General features: G+C 34.6%; 2 protein-coding genes across 9 annotated transcripts in view; both read left to right on the top strand.

The window, feature by feature from the left end:
* Positions 1 to 25,769, top strand: part of LOC26527348 (unconventional myosin-VIIa) — a 146,950-nt gene that overhangs the window by 136 nt on the left and 121,045 nt on the right. For 6 of the 8 annotated variants that reach the window (XM_044007792.1, XM_044007794.1, XM_044007797.1 and 3 more), the window contains exons 1-5: positions 15,681 to 15,714; positions 17,587 to 17,702; positions 18,872 to 18,934; positions 19,855 to 19,962; positions 24,413 to 24,557. In XM_044007792.1, coding sequence (XP_043863727.1) covers positions 15,696 to 15,714; positions 17,587 to 17,702; positions 18,872 to 18,934; positions 19,855 to 19,962; positions 24,413 to 24,557 — 451 coding nt within the window. In that variant the 5' untranslated portion in view covers positions 15,681 to 15,695. Of the gene's footprint in view, positions 1 to 15,680; positions 15,715 to 17,586; positions 17,703 to 18,871; positions 18,935 to 19,854; positions 19,963 to 24,412; positions 24,558 to 25,769 lie in introns of those variants that run through there. The other 2 variants (XM_044007793.1, XM_044007795.1) reach the window with 2 other exon arrangements.
* LOC116804683 lies at positions 399 to 1,444 on the top strand. Its single transcript, XM_032733320.2, has 2 exons — positions 399 to 1,219; positions 1,273 to 1,444. Coding segments are annotated over exons 1-2 (435 nt in total). The 5' UTR covers positions 399 to 785; the 3' UTR covers positions 1,274 to 1,444.

The raw sequence follows: 25,769 nt of genomic DNA on the forward strand, positions 1-25,769 counted from the left end.
TATGCGTGTGTATAAAGTAAGCACTTCATAACAACAAAAAGAATTATTTATTTACATTATAATTTGTATTAGAGCATATTTTATATGCTAAGCTCATACATTTAACGTTCATATGTACATATGTATGTGTATGAATTCCATATCACTATAATGTCTTATAAAAGTATAAGTGATTGTGACCGTACACAGTTTGGCAAGAAAGTGTTTACACACAGGGAAAATTTTTTAATTTTTTCTTTGAAGCGAAATAAAAGCAACAAGAATATGCATATTCAATTTTTTTGAATGAAAATAGGTAGATTAGACTATAAATTATATTAGTAAGTAAAAAAAATTGCAATATGTTTCCATTAACAAAAGAAAATAACAAAAAACAAACGAAGTAACAAAAATCAGCTGACAAGAAAGTGTTTACACAACTAAAACAATTAATTCATTATAGTGTTTTAAGTATTTTTTAGTTAAAACTAATACTCTTTTTGGCCACCGTTGGCATCTATGACTGCTCCCAAGCGTCTATTCATCGATTGGACCAGGTTTCTGACATATTCCACTGGGATATTTTGCCATTCTTCCAAAACAATGGTTTTCAGCTCAGTTTTATTCTTTGGATGCCTCTGGTGGGTAAAACTGCCACAGAGATTGGCCAAATGTTTTTGATTTCTTGGAAAACGGTATATAACATACTAAGCCGTGCAATAAAAAAGAGGATAGGCTTGAGTTAAAGGTTAAAGGTTAAAGATAAAGGACGGCTTCGTCTATTATCACCCAGAGCAGAGCGAATTATGCTCAGAAAAATGAACGAGAAATCCACTATTTTGACCAGGAAGCTTGTCAGTGCGCTGAAGGAGGAGTGTGGCATAACCATTTCCCGGGAAAGTGTCAGAAGAGCACTAAAACGTAACGATCTGTCGTCCCGACCAGCCCGGAAAAAACCACTTATGTCGGTAGATCACGCTAAAAAGCGTCTAACGTTTGCTAGAATGTACGGAAATCAACCAAATTCATATCGGGATGATGCAATATTTTGCGATGAATCCAAAATGATGGTATATTATAACAATGGTCCAACTAGAGAGTGGCGCGAGCCCCTAAAAGCCCTCGAGAAGAAAAATATAATACCGACTGCTGATTTGCTGGCAAAGGAGTTGAATATCTATGCTTTATTGAGAACACCATGGATGTTGCACAGTATTTGGACATTTTGCGCACACATTTAGTAAGTAGTACCAACAAATTTGGGTTCTTTGTCAATGGCAAACCAACTTTTAGGTTTTGTCAAGACAATAATCCCAAACATAAGACACATATTGTGAAGTGCTGGCTACTTTATAACTGGAAAATGTGTTGGATGCGCAAGCTAAAATCCTGGACTTAAGCCTCGTTTAGATTTTGTGGGCTTATCTGAAGAAGAGGACCGCCAAGAGGCATCCAAAGAATAACAAGTAAGAAGACTCTAGTCGAGACTGCTCGACTAGGAGATACCCTGAACCCTCTAATTTGATATTCTAATCAGTCTGCACTTCTTTTCGACACACATACATACACACGCACGTATTAGAACGCGCTCTGCTAACTGCGCAGTAAGCAGCGACTGCGCTTGGGCTGCGCTGCAGTGTGGGCAACATTATAAGAATTTATTTGTTGAATAATTTAATTTCTAGACGTACAATCTTAATGAAACTTTCAGGGCGTAATCATATGGTGAAAATGTATGTACATTCCAAAGCATACGTCTCTAGTACTTGAAATACACCTTTTACAAAGGTGAGGGTGAGGGGGTGGATATAAGTCTACATTTAAAATTTGCAAGCTCTAGCTCTGAAGGTGTAGGATTTTGATCGATAATGAAATATCGGGAGTAGCTATCGATATATAAAGAAAAACTTGATATGCGCGTGTAGGAAAAAAAATTTCAAGTCTCTAGCTCTTATATATTCTGAGATCGACGCGTTCATACATACGGACGGACGGACAGGGCCAAATCGATTCAGCTCGTCGCCCTGATCAAGAATATATATACTTTGTGGGGTCTGCCACGCCTTCGTCTGCCTGCTACATACTTTTAACAAAACCATTATACCCTGATTTCCCATTTTCAATGGGTTCAGGGTATAAAAATGAGCTGAAAACCATTGTTTTGGAAGAATGGCAAAATATCCCGGTGGAATATGTCAGAAACTTGGTCCAATCGATGAATAGATGCTTGGGAGCAGTCATAGATGCCAACGGTGGCCAAAAAAAGTATTAGTTTTAACTACAAAGTAGTTAAAACACAAAAATGAATTAATTGTTTTAGTTATGTAAACACTTTCTTGTCAGCTGATTTTGGTTACTTCTTTTGTTTTTTGTTATTTTCTTTTGTTAATGGAAACATATTTTTATTTTTTTTACTTATATAGTTTATAGTCTAATTTACCTATTTTCATAAAAAAAAAATTGCATATGCAATTCTTACTGCTTTTATTTCGCTTCAAAGTAAAAAATAAAAATTTTTTCCCTGTGTGTAAACACTTTCTTGCCAAACTGTATTTACGGTTGCGAACTGAGCCAATGCTCAGCAGGTTTTTATACCCTGAACCCATTTTCAATGGGAAATCAGGGTATAATGGTTTTGTTGAAATGTATGTAACAGGCAGAAGGAGGCGTGGCAGACCCCACAAAGTATATATATTCTTGATCAGGGCGACGAGCTGAGTTGATTTGGCCCTGTCCGTCTGTCTGTCCGTCTGTCCGTCCGTCCGTCCGTCTGTCCGTCTGTCCGTATGTATGAACGCGTCGATTTCAGAAGATATAAGAGCTAGAGACTTCAAATTTTTTTTTAAATGTTCGTAATTACAGCGCGCATATCAAGTTTATCATTAAAAATCGATAACTCATCCCGATATTTTTTATCGAAAACCAGTTATAAAATTATATCTTCTACACCTTTATTGCTAGAGTCTCCAAATTTTTAATGTATGCTTATATGCAATTTATACAATTTCGGTTTTTGTTAAAATTTACCCCCCACCCTTAAATTCACCCCCTCACCCTCACTTTTGTAAAAAGCGTATTTCAAATACTAGAGACTTGTGCTTTAGCAATTACATGCATATCCATGTCATAATCATAATCTGAAAGTTTCATGAAGATCGTACGTCCACAAAAAAGTTATTAAGCAATTAAGTTCTCATAGTAAGCGCTCACTGTCGCCCATGCGTCTTTATGCTTGTGTGTGTATATGTATGTAATTGTTTGTGTATGTGTGTTTGTGTGTGTGTGTGTATGTGTGTATGTATGTGTGTGTATGTATGCCTGTGTGTGTGTGCGTGCGTGTGTGTGTGTGCGTGTTTCTTGTGTAAGCTGAAAGACGCGAAAAATTATTGAAATAGCTATTACTCCAAGGGTTCAGGGGATCTCGTAGTCGAGTAGTCTCGACTAGAGCTTTCTTACTTGTTTTTTTTTAAACTTTGTAGAAATTTGTAGTGTTTTCTAACGTTTTTTTAATAAAACAAAAAATTTACTAAATAGAATTCGGTATTTATTAAATTATACAGTAAGAATATTGCGAAAAACTTTAACGTGCATTTTTTTTAAATCCAATAATAAAACTCGATTTTGCTGAACAAAAATTTTGGCCACACCAAAATCAAACTTTAAAAACATAAAAATATCATGAAAAAAAAAATGATAATAACTATAACATTAGGTATGTAAACATTTAACCCTTTAATAATGCAAGATAAGAGGTTTGGCATCGAACAAAATTATTTTTAGTGACGTCTTCACTAATTTTTTGCCATTCTTCGATAAGAGCTTGATTTGTGATTACCCGCTTTGAGATGGGCCTATCCAATTTTTTCCAAAAGTGTTTAACTGGATTTAGGTCTGGAGATTATGGTGGGTGGAGAAACACATGGGCGGTATTATATGGGCAGAATGCTCGTTGTCATGTTGAAATGTGAACGAACTTGGCAGTTCTAGCTTTTCGGCACTTGTTCAAAGGTTATCACTCGAAACATTTAGATATAAATGTTTGTCCATTATACCGTCTATAAATACCAATTCGCACACACCTGCAGCAGATATGCAACCCCAGACAAACACCCCACAACCACCATGCTTAATCATGGCGTAATATTGTTTTTGTGAAACGCAGTATTCGGAATTGTTCAAACAGTTTTACGCCCATCCGATCGAAATATATTGAATTTGCATTCATCACAGAACAAGACTTGACTTTAATCAGATTGCTTGCTAAAATATTCCTTAGTGTAGTTCAAACGCTTCTTTTTATAAGCATCATTGAAGCGCGGCTTCCGTCTAGCCACACGCCATCATTATGAAGCCATCATTAATGAAGCCAAAAGTGTGCTTGGCTTGGCCTAAGGAACTTAAAGATCCTTTGATTATCAAGCAATTATTTATTTCGCTTGTGCGTCCTATCTTAGAGTATTGCTCAGTTGTATAGTCCCCGCAGCATAAACTGTGTCAGGATCGTTTCGAATCGGTTCAAAAACAGTTTCTTCTCCTTGCCTTAAGAGATTTTAGATGGGACAGTAATTTACGATTACCGTCTTATCATAGTAGGCTCCAGCTTGTTGATCTTCCATCGCTAACCAATCGCAGAACAATTTTAGGAATTGTTTTTCTGCATAAATTGATTAGTGGTGATATTGATTCGTCCTCTTTGTTGGGTCGTCTAAATTTGTCGGTTCCGTACGGAACAACTAGACACTTTCGTCCGCTTCATTTACCTGTGTGCACTACGGATTATTCTTCGCACAGTGCGTTTCATGTTCTTTGTGTTAATTTTAATAAATATTATCAAGTATTTTCCTTAGAGCTCTCTCTTCTTAAAATAAAATCCTTTTAGCTTATCTTCGGGAAATCACTCTCAGTGCCCAGGCATAAGCACTGGTATAGATTTTGTTGCCAATTTTGTGTAGTGATTTCTCAACCCTATCCTTTATTCTATTTTGGCTCTTCCTTTACTCTTTTCATTTATTATTTGTTATTCTTTGTCATTATCAACTATTCTTGCAACAGTTTTTAATCTTTCCTTTTTCTTTTCTTTACTAAATCTTTAATATTTCTTTCTTTTTGTTTTTCTCTTTTTATACCCTGAACCCATTTTCAATGGGAAATCAGGGCATAATGGTTTTGTTAAATGTATGTAACAGGCAGAAGGAGGCGTGGCAGACCACATAGTGTATATATATTCTTGATCAGGGCGACGAGCTGAGTCGATTAAGCTCTGTCCATCTGTCCGTCCGTCCGTCTGTCCGTATCTTTGAACGCGTCGACCTCAGAAGATATAAGAGCTAGAGACTTGAAATCCTAGGTTCGTGTATAGCACGCGCATATCGAGTGAACGAATACACTTTACTATGTTGGTGTTTAGTTTCGTATTGATTCTTTATTCTGCTGGGCCCGGGTTTTTATACCCAGACTCATGTATAATTTCAACCATTAAATCTAGTGCTTCTATTGCTGAGTGTGTAAGGCTCAGCATTGGTCTATTACATATTATTAACTTATCGCGTAGTTTGTAAGACTCCGCATTGGTTTATTAGCTATTATTATGCTATCGCTGAGTTTGTAATGCTCAGCGCTCGCCTCTTACGTATTCTAATCGCTAAGGGTCAGGGTCATAATGTATGCCCAGTTTGACAGTTCACACTTGAAACATGTGTTATTTATTTTATGCTAGCTGTCGAGTGCATAGCGCGTACGTTCCCCTACTTATCATATTTTTATGTTCATGCATGTGCATGAACATCGAGTTTTGCTTTAAATATCGATAACTTGCCCCGCTATTTTGTTATCGATTAAAAACGTTATCGAAAACCAGTAATAAATTTATATCTCCTACATCTTTAAAGCTAGAGTCTCCAAATTTTTTATGTATACTTATATGCATTTTATACAATTTCGGTTTTTGTCAAAATTTACCCCCCACCCCTAATTCACCCACTCCCCCTGACATTTGTAAAAGGCGTATTTCAAATACTAGGGACTTGTGCTTTGGCATGCATATCCATGTTATAATCATAATCTGAAACATAAAGTACATCCACAATAAAAGTTATTGAACAATTAGGTTCCTATAGTAAGCCACCACTGCAGCCAATGCATGTTTATGCGTGCGTGTGTATCTCTGTGTGTGTGCGTGTGTTTTTTTTTATCTTACGAATTATTTTAATTATTGTATTATCTATACTTAATATTTATATATTTCTATATTTTTTAAGTTTTCTTTTTAACACTTTCTTTTCATAGTCCCAGTAGTATCACTGACCATATTTGGCTGTGAAACGTGGACGTAGCTGGCCGAACTGGCAAATAAAATACCCCCATCGGGTCGGTGATACTATTGTAATTATTTTCTGTACTTTGTGTAGGCCTTTTAATTTCATGTTGACCCTCGATTTTGTCAATACTTTAAGAAATAAATAAATAAATAAATAAAAACCCCTCCCTATTTCTTTTGTAACCTCAGCAGCAATCTATGTGGATGTTATTTTGGAATTCACTTGCCCCTTTCGAACGATTTTCCTGCATTCATGGCTGTTCAACAATTTAAGGCGACCTGTATGTTTATGAACGTAGCTTCGAAATGTGAAACGGTTTCTTTCCATTATCTCTCTAATTTTTGCATAAAATTTACCTTGATCGAGCAAATGTAGGATCATTTTTCTCTGAGCTACTGATGTATCTTTTAGCTTAGGTGACATTATTAAGAAAAGTAAAAACGGTTTTCTATATTAAAATTCATAATTCATAACATATGGTGAAATTGCCAAAACGATTTTGCTCAATCGGTCTAATTGTTAAAAAAAAAAAAAAAAAAAAAAAGTAAGAAAACACTAGTTGAGAGTACTCGAATAGATACTAACCTAAACCAAACTAATAAAAATGCATTAAGTATGGATAAAATTTAAATTTCGATGTATTCTAAAAATATTGGAGAAATAGAAAACTCATTTAATCTATATATGTATATAAAAGAGAGTTGTGTAAAAGTGCTCCTCCAGTTATAACTCGAGATCTGCTGGACCAATTTGCATGGTTTTTGATATGTTGGATTTGTTTCCGCCACGAGTAGGATAGTAGATCATAAAAATACTGAAAAAATTTGACGAATACTTGAAAAACACGGTTTTTTCCCTAAATATTCAAATTTCCATTGATACTCAGTAGGCTTGATAACAGTGACAGTTTTCGGTCCTGCTCTCATAGTATACAATAGTATAAAAGTAAATACAATAAAATATTCAGTGTTACTATTAATAACAAGTAAGAAAGTTCTAGTCGAGACTGCTCGACTACGAGATCCCCTGAACCCTTGGAGCAATAGATATTTCAATAATTTTTCGCAACTTTCAGCTTACACAAGTAATACGCACACACACACACACACGCACGTACGCACACACAGGCATATATACACACACACGCATACAGACACACTTACACACACACACCCATACATACACAAACGCATACACACACACACATACACACACACATACACACACAAGCAACCACGCATAAACACGCATGGGCTGCAGTGTGCGCTTACTATGAGAAGTTAATTGTTTAATAACTTTTTTTATGGACGTACGATCTTCATGAAACTTTCAGAATATGATTATAACATGAATATGCATGTAATTGCCAAAGCACAAGTCTCTAGTATTTGAAATACGCTTTTTACAAAAGTGAGGGTGAGGGGGTGAATTTAGAGGTGGGGGGGTAAATTTTAACAAAAACCGAAATTGTATAAATTGCATATAAACATACATTAAAAATTTGGAGACTCTAGCAATAAAGGTGTAGAAGATATAATTTTATAACTGGGTTTCGATAAGGTTTTTTATCGATAAAAAAGATCGAGATGAGTTATCGATTTTTAATGATAATCTTGATATGCGCGCTGTAATTACGGACATTTTAAAAAAAGTTTGAAGTCTCTAGCTCTTATATCTTCTGAAATCGACGCGTTCATACATACGGACAGACGGACAGACGGACAGACGGACGGACGGACAGACGGACAGACAGACGGACAGGGCCAAATCAACTCAGCTCGTCGCCCTGATCAAGATTATATATACTTTGTGGGGTCTGCCACGCCTCCTTCTCCCTGTTACATACATTTCAACAAAACCATTATACCCTGATTTCCCATTGAAAATGGGTTCAGGGTATAAAAATGCCGCGTCCTAGAAGATCTAATCTTTCCCGGCGGACCCATAATTCAATTAGGCATCGGAATATCGCGAGTCACTTATCTGACGAAGAACGAGAAATCGCCCGAGAAAGGCGCCGGGTTAGTACCCAGCAAAGAAGGGCCTTAATTCGTGCTTCTCAAAGAGAGGCAGCCCGTGAAACGGCAATAAGAAATGGTTCAAGGATTGATTTGAATGGAGCAGCGCCTCGATATGATTGCTCCATTGACTATAGCTTGCATCGTTTAGTTTGCATTGGTCCAATGAACGTTGTTTACCAGAATTGTGGCGCGATAAAATTTGCTGGTGAAACGCCCCTGCCTTTGTTGTAAAGTGACATTACCATTAGTGGTCCCGCCACCAGAGCCATTGCGTTCCCTACTTTTCTAACAAACTTCAATGCGCCATAATGCTGGCAAACAACGTCCATTGGACCAATGCAAACTAAACGATTCAAGCTATAGTCAATGGTGCAATCATATCGAAACGCTTCTCGATTCAAATCAATCCTTGAACCATTTCTTATTGCCATTTCACGTGCTGCCTCTCTTTGAGAAGCACGAATTAAGGCCCTTCTTTGCTGGGTACTAACGCGTAGCCTTTCTCGGGCGATTTCTCGCTCTTCGTCAGATAATTGACTCGCGATATTCCGTTGCCTAATTGCATTATGGGTCCGCCGGGAAAGATTAGATCTTCTAGGACGCGGCATTTTTATTAATAGTATATATAATAATAATAATAATAATATATAATAATACTGCCCTCGCACAAAACCATATAAAACAATCGAGAAATATAAATATAAAAAATTTACACAAATTTATGTTTGAGACAAACAAATACCTGAACATTCGAGATATTTAGCTTTTGTACGCACGCGCACAATTATTATTTATAAAGTTTAAAAGTCCAAAAATATAAAAAGCCAAAAATACACTTTTTAATAATTAACTTTTTATACCCTGAACCCATTGAAAATGGGAAATCAGGGTATAATGGTTTTGTTAAAAGTATGTAACAGGCAGAAGGAGGCGTGGCAGACCCCACAAAGTATATATATTCTTGATCAGGGCGACGAGCTGAGTCGATTTGGCCCTGTCCGTCTGTCTGTCCGTCCGTCCGTATGTATGAACGCGTCGATTTCAGAAGATATAAGAGCTAGAGACTTGAAATTTTTTTTCTAGGTCCGTGTATATCACGCGCATATCAAGTTTTTCTTTTTATATCGATAACTACTCCCGATAATTTATTATCGATCAAAAACCTTATCGAAAGTTAGTTATTTAATTATACCTCCTACACCTTTAGAGCTAGAGCTTTATATGTAGACTTATATGCATTTTATATAATTTCGATTTTTGTTGTAATTTACCCCCCACCCCTATATCCACCCCCTCACCCTCACCTTTGTAAAAGGCGTATTTCAAGTACTAGAGACTTGTGCTTTAAAATGTACATACATTTAAACATTATGATTATGTTCTGAAAGTTTCATTAAGATTGCACGTCTAGAAATTAAATTATTCAACAAATAAATTCTTATAATGTTGCCCACACTGCAGCGTAGCACAAGCGCAGTTGCTGCTTACTGCGCAGTTAGCAGAGCACGTTCTAATACGTGGATGTGTATGTACGTGTGCCGAAAAGAAGTGCAGAGTGATTAGAATATCAGATTTGAGGGTTCAGGGTATCTCCTAATCGAGCAGTCTCGACTAGAGTCTTCTTACTTGTTTTATTTTTTGAATTTTTTATTTATTTTTGATTAGTCAGGTTTTAATCTTTTGATTTTTTTTTTTTAATTTTTGCAGATTTTTTATTTGAAATATTTATAAAGTTTAAAAGTCCAAAAATATAAAAAGCCAAAAATACACTTTTTAATAATTAACTTATTTTTTTTTTTTTAATTTGGAATTTTGAAGTTTTTATTTATTTTTTGAACAGTCATGTTTTAATCTTTTGATTTTTGAATTTTTGCAGATTTTTGATTTGAAATATGTTTCTTTTTGATTTGGAAAAATTTTTTTTTTTTTTTTTTTTTGTTTTTTTTTTTAATATTTTTTTTTTTTTTTTTTTTTTTTGTTGAATAGTCTTTGTTTTTTTATACTCATTCACGAAAGTGAATCAGTATATTGGTTTTGTGCAATGTCCGTCTTGCTGTCCGTCCGTCCGTCTGTCCGTCTGTCCGTATGAACGCAATCTATTTCGGCGCTATTGAAGCTAGAGACTTGAAATTTGGAACACATACTCGTGTATATCTCCGATATATAAAGTTTTCCCGATCCGGCCACTAGGGGCGTGGCAAATCGGAAAATGCATTTTCCGATATTCCAGAAATCATGTTAGTTGAAGAGCTAGAAAGCTGAAATGTGGTATGCAGGTCTGCGTCGACCACCCAAAATCACGAGCTATGGCGGATATATCTGCGCTCATTAGGGGCGTGGCAAATCGGAGAAAACTGTATTTCCTAAAGTTGTAAGTATAGAATGCTGAGACTTTACGTGTGAGCTGATGCTTCGATTCAATAAAGATAGGTGAAAAAATTATATCCCTACGCCTACTAGGGACGTGGCAAATCGGACCTGAAGATATAGTGGTTTTTCGAATTCTGCTACATTTTAGGCACTATTGATGCTAGAGACCTGAAATTTCGTATATATACGCGGGTTGACCACCCAAGTCCAACGAGCTATGGTAGATATATGTCCGCCCATAGGGGGCGTGGCAAACTGCAAAAGTTTATATCTTCCAAAGTATAATAGCTAGATACATATATAATAGCTTCAAATAATAGCTAGATATATAATAGCTTACTGGTAGCCTTCTCTATCGATTTTGCGTTTAGGTTACCAGTTGCTCATTTTAAGAACTGGCCAAAAAATGAGGAATCTACGGGTACTAGGGGCGTGGCAATCGGCATTTATTGTGCCTGAATTGCGACATTTATATGCGTCAGCCATCTAATTATGTATTTGTACTAAATAGATATTCATAATACGGAAAAGAACATTTTCATGAAATTTAAAAAATATAAAAGTTAAAATAAAAAAAATTTGCAGCATCACCCCGCCGTTTCGAGCAACAGTAGTTAAAACGAAATCCCATTATTGTTATGACGCGATATAGCAAAGGAAAGCCAGTGTAGCGGCTGGAAATTCAAAAACAATGCAAAGACAAATCAATCGCAACTGAGATTCTAAGAATATGCTTGAGTACGCATTTATATGTACATACATACGCAAATACAAATGAGCGCATGTATAAGGCTGGAATGCTTGATGCTATGCGTGCAGACTTATATAACATATTTACATATTATATAACATACATACATATGTATGTATATGCGTATATGTAACTGAGGGCTATTTGTGAAAAAATTAATTTAAACTTATAAAATTATTCGACAAAGAAAAAGAAAAGTATTAAGTGCCATTTATTCAATCTCGCACCTTCAAAATAAAATATATATTTTATAAAAAACAAAATATGTATAAAAAAAACGTAAGAAAGCTCTAGTCGAGACTGCTCGACTACGAGATCCGCTGAACCCTTCGAGCAATAGCTATTTCAATCATTTTTTTCATCTTTCTGCTTACACAAAAACACACACACATACTCACAAAAATGCACAGACACATACACACAAGCACCCACGCATGAGCTGCAGTATGCGCTTACTATGATAACTTAATTGTTTAATAACTGTTTTTGTGGAAATACGACATGAAACTTTTTGATTATTATCATAACATGGATATACATGTATTTGCCAAAGCACAAGTCTCTAGTATTTCAAATATGCCTTTTACAAATATATGGGTGAGGGGGTGGATATGGTGGTGGGGGGTAAATTTTAATAAAAATCGAAAGTGTATGAAGTGCATATAAGTATTCATTTAAAATTTGGAGACTCTCTTTAAAGATGTAGGAAACTTTCAATAAATGTGGAGAATTCATAGATAAGATAGAATAGTTTTCATTTTCAAAAAAGTTAAAACTATTCAAGTGATCGGGACTGTACATTTCCAGACAAGCACTGATCCACTACCATGTTCGACATGTTGCGAGCACTTTTCTGACTAGAATAATAAATGCCATTTTTATACGCTTTCACGAAAGTGAAATTAAATTTTGAACTTATACTCGTCTACACCGTTAATTTATAGTGTTAAAATTTTCCCGATCCACTCACTATGGACGTGGCAAATTGAAACGTAAATTTATCTGATTTCAGTGACACTATTCTTCGGAGTAATCCCAAAAATTTATAAAATTGAGAGTGACAACACAATATTAACATATGGCATTTGTTTGTGTTGCATATTTTGACATTGAAATTGCTTCAAAAATTCGATTTGGAATTCATTAACTCTGTCTTTGTACTATAATGCTTTCCGGACTCATATACTTTCCTGACCAACCATCCCCAGACGTTTTCAAGTATGGTCACCACTGCTTGAGATCAATTTTTATGCCCTGAATCCTGGACTTCGCGGATCGGACGCTCTGAATTGGAGCATTATATCATGCAGGAAAATTTATTGCCGGTTTTCAGACAGGCAACCGTTCCAAATAATGTTCTTCTATGACGACGACATGTTCTCCCGGACAACATTAATGCACATTTCTTTTCTCAGCATATCGACTGGTGTCTTTTTCTTAAAATTATGTCTTGCGAATTCGGAAACATCGATAGTTGGCGATAGTATCGTCGATAGTCCCCAATATGAAACAACTGTAACTCGGCCTATTCGATGTTTTAAGCAATTAGAACTCTTTAAAATTCGGTTAATTTTAAATAACATAAATTAGTTATTTTACTAAATTTAATGATGTAAAAATTGTGGAATAGAAAATGATAAAAAAGGTATTGTGGTTATTGGGCTTTTGATTATACCTTTCCACACGTCAAACATTTTTTAAAATATTTCCATACATCCTACATTTTAATTTTAATATTCTCTTTGCCTTTTCATACGTAAAATTCTTGTTCAAATCTGATGTGCTATAATCAAAGGTTCCCTTAGAATTGCGGCGTTTAAAATTCATTATATAAATTTTTTAATAAATAGAATTGAAATTGCTTCAACAGTGCGTGGTTAATTAACTTTTTGGAGAAACCCATCCATTTTATTTTTATACCCTGAACCCATATTCAACGGGAAATCAGGGTATAGTGGTTTTGTTGAAATGTATGTAACAGGCAGAAGGAGGCGTGGCAGACCCCACAAAGCATATATATTCTTGATCAGGCCGACGAGCTGAGTTGATTTGGCCCTGTCCGTATGTTTGAACGCGTCGATCTCAGAAGATATAAGAGGTAGAGACTTGAAATTTTTTTCCTAGGTCCGTGTATATCACGCGCATATCGAGTCTCTAAATATCGATAACTACTCCCGATATTTTTTATCGAATTAAATCCTTATCGAAAGCTAGTTTTTTAATTATAACTCCTACACCTTTAGAGCTAGCTTCCAAATTTTATATGTAGACTTATATGTATTTTATATAATTTCGATTTTTGCTGAAAGTTACGCCCCACCCACACCTTTGTAAAGGGCGTATTTCAAATACTAGAGACTTTTGCTTTGACAAATGCATGCATATCTATGTTATAATCATAATCTAAAAGTTTCATGATAGAAGTACATCCACTAGAAAAGTTATTAAACAATTCATTTCTCATAGTAAGCGCACACTGCAGCTCATGCGGTTTTGTGCTTGGCTGTTTGTGTGTATGTGTGTGCGTGTTTCTTGTGTAAGCAGAACGACGCGAAAAATGATTGAAATAACTATTGCTCGAAGGGTTCAGGGGATCTCGTAGTCGAGCAGTCTCTTATAATCTTTGCTTAACTTATTAGTTCCTACTAAAGGTGTCAAACTATCGGTGGCACTATCGTCACTATTGATGGTCGGACACCATCGAGCGACTGAACTATTGATGGTTCAATGTCTCGATAGTGGACGATAATATCGTCAAAGGTGCGTGATTAATAATTATAATTTTTCTTAATTTTGTATCATAGCTAGTATCATAGCAAATGATGGTTGATCGTTTTTTCGAATATGCTCTTCTTCATAACATAACCGAAAAGATTGGGCAGACACAATCTCGCTATGAGCGGCTCTCTTTGTCTTGTTTTGATTCGGTTTTTTCAAGTGCTTCGCATTGACTCATTGGTGTGACGATCTCAAATGAGTGTCGCGTAAAGAGTAATACGATTTTCGCTTACACAAAGGCTCTCAGCAAAAGACAGTTTGACTAAAACACTCAACAAAAATGATCTTCGTGTGCATGCAAATACATACATACATACAGTAGAGGGCAAAATTATTTTGACAACGCATTGCAAAAACTCTAACCTCTTATTTCTTATTTCAATTCATTTAACTCAAGCAAACGATCAGTGCTTGATTTGAGCGAAACGAACACTGAAATAACTGTCTCGCTCAGTTTCTGTCTGAGTCTTTTTTATTGTGTTAGTGAAAGACGCTTATTTACAGACAAAAAAAAATCAATCACTACAATAAAAACTTAATATAACTTAATAGTTTTTAGGCTTTAGCTTTATATCTTAAAATGTAATTTCACAAAATTGAAGTGTTCAAATTTTTAAGGCTAAGAATCACTTTTTTTTGCGAATATCGACCACAATCGATGGTACTATCGACCGCTATCGATAGTTTGGAAATTACTATCGTTCACAATCGTTGGCCCACCATCGATAGTTGGCATCTCTACTTCCTACTTGACAAACTCATTGGTATTCCTTGTCTTCCAGGCAATTTGAATATCGCTCAGTATTACAAAATTATTAATTTTATTATTTGTGATTGTTTTATAATAGTTAAGTGTATGGTGTAAAACGCTACCGGTCCCAGTTTTTCTGGCGTTGCGCGCTCTATGTACCGCTATCGGTTTCTGTTGCTCTAGTCGTCTCGGCATAGCTAGTTGCGCTGGACTTGGCTGGTGCAGGTCTTCACACAGGCTTTAGTCATAGTTTACTGCCGCTGTTCCATACAATGTTGCGGAGGCAGTCTGCCTCTGCGTCAGTCATAGCTGGTTGAATAATTATGCTGCTTCGACAGTCTGATTGAGGAGCTGCGGTGCATGGCTAGGTAGAACAGTCACAGAGGGCACGTTGTTGGCCCATCTTGTTAGTTGAAGTTGTTATAGCTCCTTTGAATCTTTTTTGTTTTTTATGTTTTCACATTTATCAAATTGATTCCGCACACTGATGGTAATTAGATTGACGTAAGGACTTCAATCTTGTTGATCCCTTTCACGGTCGCCATGTAAAATGTTGAAACGAGTGGAATTCTTTATACAGAAAAATGTCTTAAACTTTAATAATATTGGCTTAAGCTTAAGCCGCGCTCTTGCGCTGACGATGACGCCGACAGCGGAGCGGCTGCTATATATATTTCCTATATAGTATTACATTTACACTGCGCGTCACGTTAACGATTGAAATCAAAATGAATATTGGAAAGAAAGGTATGTTATTTTATTTTACGTGTTTAAAAACGTGTTTAAAATCATTATATTTACTAATAAATCGTTTGTTTTGTCAGTGTCTCCATATGTGTTTTGTCGTCTATATTAATGATTTTCAGGTAAAGTTTTAATTGTGATCCCCCTTCACCCCCTCTAGCGACTTTTTTTGTGGTATTTATTGATTTTTTAAGATTATAAAACTTTTAAATTTAGCTGCCAGAATCTGCCAGGCTTCGTGGTAAAATTCGCAGAACATAGCCTCAAATTTAGAATTTTTTAAGGTTATGTGAATGCTTTGTTGTTTTGATTGTGCTGTTGAGTTATAAATGTTTGTAGATATGTGCCGTACTGTCCATTTTGTATTATTTTAACGATGTTTTAATTTGAATCGGATTGTTTTATTTAAATTTTTGCGCTAGGCACTTCTGTTCATTGCGAATTTATAACAGGTCAAAGACAGCTCCCCAAGAGAGATAAGTCGATTTTATTACCATCTGTGCATGAATTATTAGACAATTCATTTTAATTTGATGTTATTATTATTTATTTTGTATTATCCAATTGTTATTATTTTTTAAGTATATATTTTTAATTTGTAATCATTAAAATATTTAATAAACTGATACCAGCATTTTTTTTATATATTTATTTTTTTATATTATTATTATTATTATTTTTTTTTTTTTTGCTGGGAATCAACGCCAGATATAAACATTATTTTATATTAACATTGGTGCAAAATTTCAGCCCTCTATCTCTGTAAAAAGTAATTATGGCCACTGCTTCATACAAGCGGAACCAGTGTGCACAGGGGGCCTGACAAACCGCAAAAGTTGATATCTCCTAAAGTATAATAGCTAGAGCCTCAAATTTGGATAGTTAAGTTACGAATAACCTCCTCTATCGCGAGGAGTTCTATTCTTCTTTATTTTCGCAAAGAGTGCGTGCACTCATTTTTCGTCATCAGATTAGCGCCCCAAATGCAATTGTAATTGTCTTGCTTATTTTGTCAATTACACTCGCCAGTTTTATCTTGGGTTGAAAATCAAAGATTGAAGCATACTTTGGATCTGGACTATGCTACCATAAAATTAGTAAAAAGATAGGAAAAAACAGAAAACCAATTGTCAATTTTCTTACAAATAAGGAATACTATGGAAATAACTATAAAAGCAGCAAAAATCAACTGATTTTACTACGCAAATTTAAGTGTTCAAACTAGGCTGAAAAAACCAAGTCGATTTTTCGATTATTCTCGATAAAAAAGTTATCGGATGAGTTATCGAAAAAATAATGCAAACTCGTACGGCCTATGGTATACAGGAGTATGTATGCATGCCAAATTTGAGCTCTCTAGTGTCGACAGACAGACATGTATACTCGTATACTCGTGTCGACAGACAGACATGTCTGTCCGTCTGTTCGTCCGTCCATTCCATTTAATTTTTTAGTTGTTTGAAAATATTTTTATATTTTATTAAGTGAGTTTTGTATTTCATTTATATTTTTAAATTGAAATTTTAGCCATACTAAATGGGCATTTTTATTAGTTGGGTTCAGGTAGAGCATTCTCGACAAGAGTTTTCTTACTTGTTATATTTCAAACCGAATAGCGATTACTCTGCGGCCATCAAAAGTTTTTAGTATGTTGGATGAATATTGGTTGCCAGCGAGAGGAAGGACGTTGATACCGACTATTCTCGTTAAAAAATAAATGGGAAGAATACATGTAAAATGTCTCTAGCTCTTATATCTTTAGAGAGATATCTTGGCGTTTATACGGACAACAACGTTAAATTTTTATAGTTTTATAGTGAAAGACTTTAACATTGAAAATTTAATTAAATTATTTATTTATTACTTTTGTTTCAGAAAAAATGGCGACTACTTCAAACAATAGTGTTGCTGACATGACAACAATAAGCGAAATAGACGAAGATGGAATAAACTATAATTTAAGACTTCGATATTCTAATGATATAATATATGTATCCTTTTAAAACTAATTAATTGCATTCCATTATTATTACCTTACAGATCTAAAAGTAATTTTCTATTGATGGAATTCAAAAAGACGAAGTTCATAATCAACTTTAAATAATTCGATTTATGCCTTAGTGAAATCTACAATATGAAATGTCTATTCTATTAAAACAATAAAATTTTAGAACATTGACAATCTTTATTTCATAATCTAATTATTTTATATATACATGAAATATATAAACGAAGCCACATAGAAAATACTCTGATACGCCCATTTACATAGTATATAGTACATTTGTACAGTCTGAACCCATTCGAATGGCGAGGAGCTGAGTCGTTTATATCCTGTTCGTCTATGTGTGCGGCCGTCTGTTTCTCGATAACCATTACCGTTTTTAGCGCTTAAAATGACTATCGAAATACAATTATAAAGTTATACATCCTACAGTTTTAGAGCTAGACTCACTAACTTTTTGCATATACATTTTGGTGTATTTTTTTATAATTTTTTTATTATATGTAGATCGCATCCTTTTTCATTCAATTTTATTAAATACATCAACTTGCAAGTAGCGTTGATCATCGCACAACCATGTTCCCTATACGTATATTTGCAAGATGACTGTTTAGCTGTAAAGTCGCTGCAGTTTTTCTACTATGTCTATGCGAAATGGAGTGACGCTGTTGAATCTATATTCGTTTTGCCACACCTATAATGATCGTGAATTTCGGACAATCATTAAAGATTATCAAGAAATTATAGAAAATTTAGTTTTTCCAAGCTTAGAAAAAAAAATATAGTAGGTAATTTTCTTTGTTTAAATACAATTATTTAGAAGTTTATCAAAAAATGCTAAGTTTTATAAATATTAACTGCTGGGTTTTGAGTTTTGAGACTTGGTACAATCAGATTATTTTCCTTCGTGACTGTTGAGCTACGAAAAAAAGATTACGGATTTTTATTGATAATTATAAATTTATAAGTATTCAGTATAAATTATAAGTATTTATTTTAGGTTTTTTTAATAATATGGTAAAATTAATCATTAGCCTAAAATAAAATTTTACTATTATTTAAATTTATTATTTATATATAATATATTTTTTAAATTTTTAAAAAAGAATTAGTTAATTACTTAGACCATTGGTTACTCTTAACATATAAGCTTAGACATACTCTGGAACGATATTAATCGCTGTAAATCCATACAAATGTATTAATATTTTTAATAAGGTACGTATTTCTGTTTAGATTAATTAATAATAATAATAAATATGTTGTTTTTATTTTAAAAATCGTTTTCTATATGGGTATTTTTTCTAACTGAATAATACTACATAGTAAAACATCACCGGTCTTTTTCTATTCAAGGCAGTTTATTTATGTTTTATATTGGACTACCACAGGCAGGTAGCGTTTCACACAAAATTTAGCAAATAACTATTTTATGGTTTCGTACTCCTTTCGTTCGGCAAGTTCTTCACTCAAAACGGAAGATGTAGGGTCGGCTTCGGAAGTGATTATTAAAAAATGGTGATGGAAAAATATATTTTTCACTTATACCCACAGGTCCGTGTATTGCGCACGCAGATCGGGTTTCTTTTTATTAGATCAATTAGACAAATACTTCCACATTTTTCTTATCGTTTAAATATTAGTTATATAAGGTAGATTCAAGTCTATGTTATAGAATTAAAATTATTGTTATGGTCAATCTCCGCGCCTCCCTTGAAAATTTGCAAATACGTATTTCAACTACTAGAGACTTTTGTTTTGAAAAATGCACGCGTTATATTGTTATTATTAAGCTGAAGTGGAGAAGAGTTCGGGGGATATATAGCTTATATTCGAGCAATATAGACTAGAACTGTTGCTAAGCAGTTAAGCATATCTCCACTAAAGCACTAGCGAACCTCTATTCCGCGAAGACAACTATATGAAATAATATTCTTTATTGAATAAATTAGTAAAAATTAGGTATAAAGTCTCGGGATCGAACTGAACCATATAGCCCTGTCCGTTTGTGTTCTTTGCTTAAATGTCATGTTTATTTGAAAGTAAATTAAACCCGGTATATTTATTTTATTTCACTGCTTAAATCCTAAACCTAAAGATTACTTAACTAATTATTTTGATCAAACATTTTTATTAAGGATTATGTTCAGCAATACCACATGGCCAAAATGGGGTCATTAGATCCCCATGTTTTTGCATTAGCTGAAGCTGCCTATAGAAGCATTGTTGAAGAAAAAATTAATCAGGTAACTAGTGTTTATTATATATGTATTACTTATTTATTATTATTTTAAAAACTTGCCAAGCCACAATATTTATTGTACCCATTGAAAATGGGAAATCAGGGTATAATGGTTTTGTTAAATGCAGAAGGAGACGTGGCAGACCCCATAAAGTATATACAGTGGCGAGCACGTATGGATACATGTTGGCCAAGTCGACATTAAAATGCCTGTAAAAACATAAAAATTTCAGGAATCTGTCTGAAATTTTGGAATTAGATTAATTTGATATATTTAAGTAAGATGGTAAAACCATTTGTTTCGCTTTTTATACCCTGAACCCATTGAAAATGGGAAATCAGGGTATAATCATTTTGTGAAAAGTATGTAACAGGCAAAAGGAATCATCGCAGACCCCATAAAGTATATATATTCTTGATCAGGACGACGAGCTGAGTCGATATAGCCCTGTCCGTCCGTCCGTCCGACCGTCCGTCCGTCCGTATGAGCAAAAGGATCTCAGAAGATATAAGAGCTAGAGAGCTGAAATTTGGCATGCATACTCGTGTATACCATAGGCAGTACGAGTTTGCATTATTTTTTCGATAACTCATCCGATAACTTTTTTTATCGAGAATAATCGAAAAATCGACTTGGTTTTTTCAGCCTAGTTTGAACACTTTTAAACCTGGAGACTTCAAATTTGCATTGTATGTAGAGTTAATGGACACAAAGATTTTGTAATTTACAGATTTTGGATACCACGCTCCCCCTTCGCCCCCAATTTCTAAAAAACGTATTTCAAGTACTAGAGACTTGTGCTTTGGAATGTACACACATTTTAACCATATGATTACGCTCTGAGTTTCATTAACATTGTATATCTGCAAAAGATATTATTCAACGAATAAATTCTCAAAATATTGCCCACATTGCAGCGCAGCCCAAGCGCAGCCGCTGCTTACTGCGCAGTTAGCAGAGCGCGTGCTTATAAGTGCATGTGTATGCATGTGTGCATAGAAGAAGTGCAGAATGATTAGAATATCAGCTTGGAGGGTTCAGGGTATCTCCTAGTCGAGCAGTCTCGACTGGAGCCTTCTTACTTGTTGATTCTAAATTCAAGTTTTTCAGATGGATATATAAAAAGAGCTATGTATCCACTTCTGCATAGTGGAGTGTGCCTGATGGTATGAGGCTGTTTCACATGGTGGAACCTCTACCCGCTGGTTGAGATCGATGGACTTATGATTAAGGAAGACTGTCTGAATATTATGAAGGTCTACCTTCCAGACTTTGTGGATAATAGTGCGTCTCCCGAGGAAGAAGTCGTGTTTCAGCAGGACAATGAACCCCAGTATAAAGCGAAAATCGTCTAGAATTAACTCGATTACCAAAAATTTTTGATAATGAAGTGGCCTACTCAAAGTCCAGACCAAAACCCCATGAAAATTTCTGGGCATTAGTTAAAGAAAAGCTCTCAATGTAAGCTACACCGACTGCGATGAAGGGGTTTTAGTCTCGGATCCAGGCGAAGTTGAGCGCCTCTTTTGGAAAAGTGGTGGAGAGTATGCCTAAGCGCATTGCTAGTGTGATCACAGCTAAAGATCTTTGGACAAAATATTAAAAATAGTAAATATTTAAAAAAAATTTTAAAACGAGCAAAAGTGGATACATAGCTCTTTTTATGTATCCATCTGAAAAACTTGAATTTAAAATCAAAAAGCGAAACAAATGATTTTACCATCTTACTTAAATATATCAAATTAATCTGATTCCAAAATTTCAGAGATTCATGAAATTTTTATGTTTTTACAGGCATTTTAACGTCGACTTGGCCAACATGTATCTATACGTGCTCGCCACTGTATATTCTTGACCAGGGCGACAAGCTAAGTCGATTTTGCTCTGTCCGTCTGTCCGTATGTTTGAACGCGTCGATCTCAGAAGATACAAGAGCTAGAGACTTGAAATTTTTTTCCTAGGTCCGTGTATAGCACGCGCATATCGATAAATTGCTCCGTTATTTTGTTATCGATTAAAAACATTATCGAAAACCAGTAATAAATTTATATCTCCTACATCTTTAAAGCTAGAGTCTCCAAATTTTATATGTTATTGTCATATTGTTTTGTTATATTGATAATCTGAAAGTTTCATGAAGATAGTCCATCCACATAAAATTTATTAAACAATTAAGTTCCCATAGTAAGCCAACACTGCAGCCAATGCGTGTTTAGGCGTGGGTGCTTGTGTGCGTGTATGTATATGTGTATGTGTGTGTATGCGTGTGTGTGTAATAGAGGTCTGCATGAATGTATTCATTTCCAAAAACATAGTACTGTACAGTAGTAAAATGTTCTCAAAAATACTGTACTCATTCCTTGCTGTACAGTATATTCAATTATCAAAAAAATTATGTAAAACTTTTATACTGTTCACACTTACAGTGACTGACAGTAAAAGCTGTACTCTTTTTAAATGAGTACAATTTTTTTCTCTTTCCCATAGTAAATGTGATTGAGAACAACTGTAAAGATATTTTGAACTGCTCTGCTAAGCCTACTAATGAAAATGATGCAAACGCAATAATATTGCAGCAGAGCGCGTGATTTACATGCGTGTGGATGCATGTGTATGCATGTGTGCATAAAGTAAGTGCAGAATGAGTAGAATATCAGCTTGGAGGGTATCTCGTAGTCGAGCAGTTTCGACTGGAGCCTTCTTACTTGTTTGAAATAAATTTGTAATAATTAAAATATTGGCCATCTTTTTCTTGCATATAACATTCTAAATTTTTGTACGCCCTTCTTCATTAAAATAAATATAATAAAAATAATAATAAATTACTGTACAGTAAGTTTACTGCGCTCTAAAGCAGTGTACAGTGAAAGCACTGTACAATATTTTTTACTGTACTCATTTAGTACTGTACAGCATGAAATTGAGTAAGTACATCAACTGTCAACATACAATGTTGTACAATATTAACTGGTACTCATTTAATTCTGTACAGAAAAAAAAGTGTGCTCATTTAAAAATGAATGATTCAATAGGCCTTTTGAATGCATCCATGCAGATGTCTAGTGTGTAAGCAGAGACACCAAAAATGATTGAAACAGCTATTGCTCGAAGGGTTCAGGGGATCTCGTAGTCGAGCAGTCTCGATTAGAGCTTTCTTACTTGTTTTTTTTTTTTTTGACGTTTTAATCATAACAAGTAAAAAAGCTCTAGTTCAGACTGCTCTGCTACGAGATCCTTCGAACAATTCATATTTCACCTGAATTGGCAGAAGTGTAAACTTAATTGTTTAATAACTTTTTTTTTTGTAAATGGACTATCTGCATGAAACTTTAAGATCGTGATTATAACATTGAATTGCAAATTTAATGGTTAGAGTGTGGATATATGGGTGGGAGGGTAAATTATAATATCAATCGAAATTATATAAAATAATTATGAACCTACATTTAAAATTTGACGACTCTAGCTCTAATGGTGTAGGAGATATAATTATATAAATAATTTCTGATAAGAGCTTTAATCGATAACAAAATAACGGGAGAAGTTATCGATTTTTGAAAAAAATCTCGATATGAGCGTGATATACATGGACTTGAAAAAAACTTATATGCCTCTTATATCTTCCGAGACGGACATACGGATAGGGTTGTATCGACTCAACTCGTCGCGCTAATCAGGAATATATATTTTATGGGGTCTGCGAGGCTTCCTTTTGCCTGTTAAAGTATATATATCCTTGATCAGGGTGACGAGCTGAGTCGATTTAGTCCTAGCTGTCCGATTTTTCTTCTGTCTGTTCGAAGGCCAATATCTCAGAAGATATAGGATCTAGAGACTAGTCATGTATACCATACACATTGCAAGTTTATCTTATTTTATGATTATAATATCAGCTTCGAGGGCTCAGAGTACCTCCTAGTCGAGCAGTTTCGAGTAGAACACTTACTTGTTCAACCTAATTTGAGCACTATTAGACATGGAGATTTCAGATTTTATGTGCATTTTATTTACATTTGATAAATACACAGATTTTGGATACCTCACCCGTTTTAACTGCAATTTGTGGAAAACGTATTTTAAATACTAGAGACTTGTTCCTTGGAATATACACACATTATGATCACGTGATGAAATTTTCATGAACATATCCCACCGCCAAGAGAAATTATTCAACAAATAGATTATAATAATATTTTCCACATTGCAGCCCGAGCGCAGTCGCTGATTACTGCACAGTTAGCAAAGCGCGTTCTAATAGGTGCGTATAGATATAGATGGAGTGCAAAATGATTGGAATATCATTTCTTTGCAGAGTTCAGAGTATCTTCTTGTCGAGCAGTTTTTTATTTGTCCAGTTTCACAAATAAATAGATATTTGAGTTGTTTGTTTTAATGTTATAATGCTTTAAACAAGAAATAAATTTATGTAAAGTTTTTTTTTAATGTTAATTAGTCATGCCTTATTTCTGGAGAATCTGGAGCTGGAAAGACAGAGTCAACAAAATTTGTTTTACAATACTTGTGTGCCATCACATCTAATGTTTCGTCTTGGATTCAACAACAAATATTAGAAGCGAATACCATATTGGAAGCATTCGGTAAATAAAATTATTCTAGTTGTTTAATTTAATAGAAATAAAAGCATAACAGAAAAGACGAGCTTCGTTAAATTAAAAAATTTTACCTATTATTATTCCCTAAATCCATTAAGTGCTTTTATAAATATGTATCCAACAGGCAGACCCTATAAGTATATATTATTGAATAATGATAGCTTTCCGTCGATCTCAGAAGGATCCTCTCCCTAGCTTTCCTTTTTTGTAGCGGTCTGTATATAACTAAAGTATTTCAAATTTTTCATCATATATCCTAAAATGGTATTTCCAATATTAGAGACATGACATGCGTTTCTTTTAACGTTTTTATCCAACAAAAGAAGTTTGTTTTTTATACCCTAAACCCATTCAAAGTGGGAATTGTGGGTGTAATGGTCGTTGAAGTTTATGTATATTCTTGGCGATGAGCTGTCCCTATGCTTGAACGCAGATATATGATAGCTACAGACTTTACATTTGTATACCCTGAACCCATTTTCAATGGGAAATCTGGGTAAAATGTTTTTTTTTTTTTTTTTTTAATGTATGTAACAGGCAGTTTATTATACCCTGAGTTCAATTCTGCTGCCCTATCCGCCTGTCTGTCTGTCTGTCCGTCCACCCGTCTCTCCGTATGCTTGAACGCGCCGATCTCAGAAGATAAAAGAGCTAGAGACTTCGAATTTACACATAGCATATCGAGTTTATCTCCAAAAATCGATAACTAGTTCCATTATTTTGTTATCGATTAAAACTTTATCGAAAATAGGTATTAAAATATATTTTCTATATCATTAAAGCCAGAGTCTCCAAATTTTAAATATATATTTAGATGATTATTATACAATTTCGTTATATTTTGGATGCCGGCTCCTAATTCACAAGAATTCCCAGTGAAGGTCAGATGCCGGTACAGTTAATAGTGGACGATTTTGCATTTATTAAAATATGTCACATATTCAATAGAATATGTAGATCATATGCTGAAAGTTTCGTTAAATTCCGTTAAGTCAATCGACGTTAATGAATTAACAATTATTATACTCGTAGTTCTCAGCAGTTAGTTTACTTTAGATTTGCTCTGCAGCAATGAACCCATTTCAGTTTTGCCATAACACTTTTGAAAAGTGAAGTGGCGTTTTTACTAAGAGTGGGGCGCTCGACCGAGGAGTCTCGGGTTCGACCCCACAGCGCGCAATGGATGTGTATTTTAAT

Source organism: Drosophila mojavensis, unplaced genomic scaffold (genome assembly GCF_018153725.1).
Source record: "Drosophila mojavensis isolate 15081-1352.22 unplaced genomic scaffold, ASM1815372v1 contig_19, whole genome shotgun sequence".
Taxonomy (NCBI): Eukaryota; Metazoa; Arthropoda; class Insecta; order Diptera; family Drosophilidae; genus Drosophila; species Drosophila mojavensis.